The 4,815-nt window shown below is 40.5% G+C and overlaps 1 protein-coding gene across 1 annotated transcript; it reads right to left on the bottom strand.

Moving 5' to 3' along the window:
• Window positions 1-542: 542 nt before the first annotated feature.
• On the bottom strand, window positions 543-1,794 carry LOC116888277 (ribosyldihydronicotinamide dehydrogenase [quinone]-like). The gene has a single exon (XM_032889553.1). It carries the CDS (start codon window positions 1,652-1,654, stop codon window positions 959-961), a length of 696 nt encoding a protein of 231 aa, XP_032745444.1. The 5' UTR covers window positions 1,655-1,794; the 3' UTR covers window positions 543-958.
• Between the last annotated feature and the right edge of the window lie 3,021 nt (window positions 1,795-4,815).

Here is a 4,815-nt window from a genome sequence, read left to right as displayed (position 1 = left end):
ATGAATTTCATAAAGTCATTGTTTTTGATAACTGAGTAGTACTCCATTGTGTAGATGTACCACATTTTCTGTATCCATTCCTCTGTTGAAGGGCATCTGGGTTCTTTCCAGCTTCTGGCTATTATAAATAAAGCTACTATGAACATAGTAGAGCATGTGTCTTTGTTATATGTTGGAGCATCTTTTGGGTATATGTCCAAGAGAGGTATAGCTGGGTCCTCAGGTAGTTCAATATCCAATTTTCTGAGGAACCTCCAGACTGATTTCCAGAATGGTTGTACCAGTCTGCAATCCCACCAACAATGGAGGAGTGTTCCTCTTTCTCCACATCCTCGCCAGCATTTGCTGTCACCTGAGTTTTTGATCTTAGCCATTCTCACTGGTGTGAGGTGAAATCTCAGGGTTGTTTTGATTTGCATTTCCTTATGACTAAAGATGTTGAACATTTCTTTAGGTGTTTCTCAGCCATTCGGCATTCCTCAGCTGTGAGTTCTTGGTTTAGCTATGAACCCCATTTTTTTTTTTTAGTTTTTTTTTCATGTATACACTAAATATTTTAATAAATGAATAAGGGTCTGAAGATGCTTCTGAAGGGGAGGAAAGGAATGGAAAGGAATATAAAGTAGAAAGGAATATAAAGAAACTGCAGATAGAAGTCATTTGAAGATGATTACTCTAACAGGAAACTGAGTGAAACATGTTCAGAAAATTATGCTACAAAAGTTGCAAGAGAAATTTTAGAGGAACATTAAAGAACAGAAAACTGAGTGAATATCCGGGCAGAACTAATACAGTGCAACAAGCTTATTTTCAAAATATCTGATGTAGTTGAATGAAACTGAAGACACTCATTGGTGGGCACTGTTAAATACATCTCAGGATACATCACCACCTTCTCTTTGCCGTGCTTTAGGTCTCTCACTATGTGGCTTGTCAGCTGTACCCAGAGCATAAAATGTTATCCTTGGAAGTACCAAGAGCGTGTGCAGTGGATGGGTTCTTCCTTCCAGATGCTCTTCAGCCGCTGGACCCATGATGACAGCATCACTTTTCTTTTTTGTTCTGATGAAACTTCAGGACCAAAACTGATCTGTGGGGCAAGGACTTTAAATCCACAGAAGTGCAATGTACCATGCTGAAGTGGCCACAGGAAGTACCGGAAATCTCCATTGACCCCAGCTTTTGTGTACATCTCTGCTGTACCTCCCGTGGTTAAGGAAAGGAGGGCTAGTTTATCCTTGAGAAAACCAGAGTCATAAAAGCCTGGGACATCGAGGGCAAACCCTTGGCACAGCACCCTATCCATCCAGCCTTTTAGGATTGCTGGAACGCTGAACCAGTATAGTGGAAACTGAAATATCACTAGATCAGCTTCTTGCACCTTTCTCTGCTCTTCAAGTATGTCACTGGTCAGAGCTTTCTTCTTGTAGGCTTCATAGGCTTCTACCCCATATTTGAAGACTTCAGGATTAGAGAGGGCACCAGTGACATCGTTTCTTGTGGCCCTTGGCTCGAAGTTCATGGTGTATAAATCAGACATACTTGCTTCATGGACCCTCTTGCTCAGTTCTTCGACAGCCACTTGCTTCATGGACCCATTGAAGGACTTGGGTTCTTGGTGTGCATAGACAATGAGCACTTTCTTACCTGACATGTTGGAGAAGACGGATTCTCTGATCTTATACAATAGCCAGAAGTTTCAGGTACTGTCACTCTCCTTGGTTATTGTAACAGTCTCTGCCTCCTGGAGGGAACACTGCACACAAACTCGACACAGCCACTGTCAAGGGCAGGAATGCCGAACCCCATTTTTTAATAGGGTTATTTGTCTCCCTGCAGTCTAACTTCTTGAGTTCTTTGTATATTTTGGATATAAGCCCTCTATCAGTTGTAGGATTGGTAAAGACCTTTCCCAGTCTGTTGGTTGCCGTTTTGTTCTAACAATAGTGTATTTTGCCTTACAGAAGCTTGTTACAAATGTTTTTTAAAGGATGGATGTGTATTGGGCTTTTTACGTTTAGGTGGGCAATTATATCTTATCAATTGGGTCAAAGGTTATTGTGTTGTGTGTTCTTTCATGTGTAGATTTAAGTGTAATGGAGTGTGGGACAGCTGCTTTGGGCCACCACTGAGTTGGGAAACCTGCCTTGGGAACTAGATAGGTAGAGAGATTGCTGCCAGGCTCAGAGAGAGGCAGTGGATGGAGCAGAGTGGGTGAGATGCTTTGCTGACTGAGAATTAAGATATCCAGCAGATATCTTGGGACACTGAGGTACTGGACCCAGCAAGGTAAAAGACAAACATACTTTTTAAATTTTTTTTTTATATTTTACAACAACAGAGAAATCTTTATTTAGACAATTGATGCTAGCCAGCTGAACTTGAGAAATGAACAGTAATTAAGATTCCAGGATCACTGGGATAAAAATTTCTGGGGGTGTTTCTTCAGGCTCAGAACACAGAAGCTTGGCCTCAAGGAGCCAAGACTGAATTTTATTCTGGAACCTGGACTCGGTAATATGTAAGAATCTCCTATGAGGCATTGGTTTTAAAGGCATAAAAAGGTCATGGAGATCAGCTAAACTTTGGCACAGTGAGAGGTGAAGAGACACTATTTGTGAAGGTATAGTCTTAGTTGCAATGGAGACCTCTGTAATGAAGGGGACATGGGGGAAAGCTGAGGGTGTTTTTTTTCCTCAAGAAAACCTAAGAAGGCTTTTGTGAAAGTGCAGCCTGAGGAGATGCCAGTGTATTGGAGATTCTAGGACTGTTGGATGACCCGTAGGAGAGAAGAGGTATGGAGTGGAGCTGACCTAAACCTACCAGAAGAGTGCCCATGCTTTGGATGGCAGGTACGGAGAAAGGGAATTGCCCTGGCACTTTGATGTCTAGAGCATCTTAAGTCCCAGAGATCTGATTCTGAGATTTATAAGTGTTGGACTTTGATTTTTGTTTTGATTTAATTGTGACCGTGCCCTGACTCTTCTTCAATATGAAGAATATAACTTTTAATAGACTTTGGATTTTTAAATGTCATTTGGATTTTTAGAAAGACATGGGATATTTTAAATAGACTGAACTTTTAAAGTTTTACTATGTTTCTATTGTGATATTGATATTAATATGAGATACAGAGGATAAAAAGGATGTATAAATTATTGAATATTAATGAAATTATATTTCAAATTGACAAGGGGTCAATTGTCATCGTGACTTTCAACTTGATATAAATTAAGATTATCTTAGAAGAGGACAATAAATTGAGAAAATGCCTCCATCAGATTGCTGTATGCAAGTTTATAGGGCACTTCCTGGATTAATGATTGTTTTAGGAAGGCACAGCACACTGTGCTTTATGCCACTCCTGCACAGGCTATATAAGAAAGCAAGCTGAACAAGCTAAATACAGCAAGTCAGTAAGCAGCTTTCCTCCATGGTCTCTGCTTCAGTTTCTACCTCAAGTTTCTGCCTTTAGCTTCTATCCTAACTTTCTATCTAACTTCCCTCAGTGATAAACTGTGACTGGGACATCTAAGCAAAATAAACTCTAACCCCACAAGTTGTGTTTGGTCATAATGGACTTTGGTACAGTAATGCAAAGCAAAGTAGAATGTGGATTATTCTCTGAATCAGTATGAAGGGTCCTGTTTCTTCTGACTAGCTCTATTTTAAAATCTATTTTGTTAGGTGTTAGAATAGCCATCCTTATTAAACTCAGGGTATACAATGTCAAGAGCTGTGTATTAATTAGGTCACATAGAGACTGCAAAGAGAAGGAGAGGAGGAAGGAAGGAAGGAAGGAAAGAAAGAGGGAGAGAGGAAAGGAGGGAGGGAAGACATTATGTTAACAGGCAGATGAGATCCATGAATCAAGAAACCAGAGTTAAAAAATAAAAACATGGCAAGAAAGAGAGGACATTGAAGACATTGAAACCAAGCAATGACAGGGATTCTGCTAGTTTCCCAAGTTACCCTTGTTCAATCTATTAGGATTTCCCCTGCTTCTTGGGTTTAATCAGCTGCCCTTAAACCTTGTTAGTCTAACTTTTGCTTCTATTTTGAAAATGTTATTTTAATGAGCTTCTCTTATTGACTGTAACAGTGATATGCTATGTGATAAATCAACTAAAACTGAGTGGCTTAAAACAGGAACAGTAGTTACCAGCCTGCAGATCTGCAACCAACATGAACAGCTGGTGTCCACTTTGATTTCCTTTTCTTATGCAACACCTTGAAGGGGCATGGGATATTAAAATCATCTGAAATCTTGAAATCTTGCTCACACATGTCTGGTTCTTAGGTGTATTAGTTAGGATTTCTATTGCTGTGAATAAATACCATGACCAAAAGCAAAGTGAGTAGAAAAAGGTTGATTTGGCTTTTACTTCCATGTTGCATGTAGTTTTATGCTTTACCTGCCTTTGCTCCAGGAAAGCGTTTATGGTACCAGCCCCCACCCAATTTCCCTTTTTCTCCACCCACCTTTGCTCCGGGAAATGGCTGAGCTTCCAGCCCCTACCCAGCTTCCTTTGAATCCTTGGATAAAATACACACACACACACACACACACACACACACACACACACACACACACACACACACACACACAGAGAGAGAGAGAGAGAGAGAGAGAGAGAGAGAGAGAGAGAGAGAGAGAGTTTGTTCCTTTACAACTTGCTTACTGGAACAATTGCTGGGTGCTGCTATTTCCTGCCTGGAAAGTCATGCCCTTATCAATTTTTTTTATCTCAGTCTCTCCCACCTACCCTAAACTTCAGTTGCTAAAATCCCCAACTTCCTCTACCCCTAGGATCA

The sequence above is a fragment of the Rattus rattus genome, chromosome 1 (assembly GCF_011064425.1).
Source record: "Rattus rattus isolate New Zealand chromosome 1, Rrattus_CSIRO_v1, whole genome shotgun sequence".
Taxonomy (NCBI): domain Eukaryota; kingdom Metazoa; phylum Chordata; class Mammalia; order Rodentia; family Muridae; genus Rattus; species Rattus rattus.
The sequence above is the reverse complement of the archived record's forward strand: the minus strand, read 5'-3'. Positions and strand labels throughout refer to the sequence as shown.

Excerpts from the sequence above, each read along its gene's own strand:
- LOC116888277 (XM_032889553.1), bottom strand. The coding sequence starts at position 1,654 with ATGTCAGGTAAGAAAGTGCTCATTGTCTATGCACACCAAGAACCCAAG.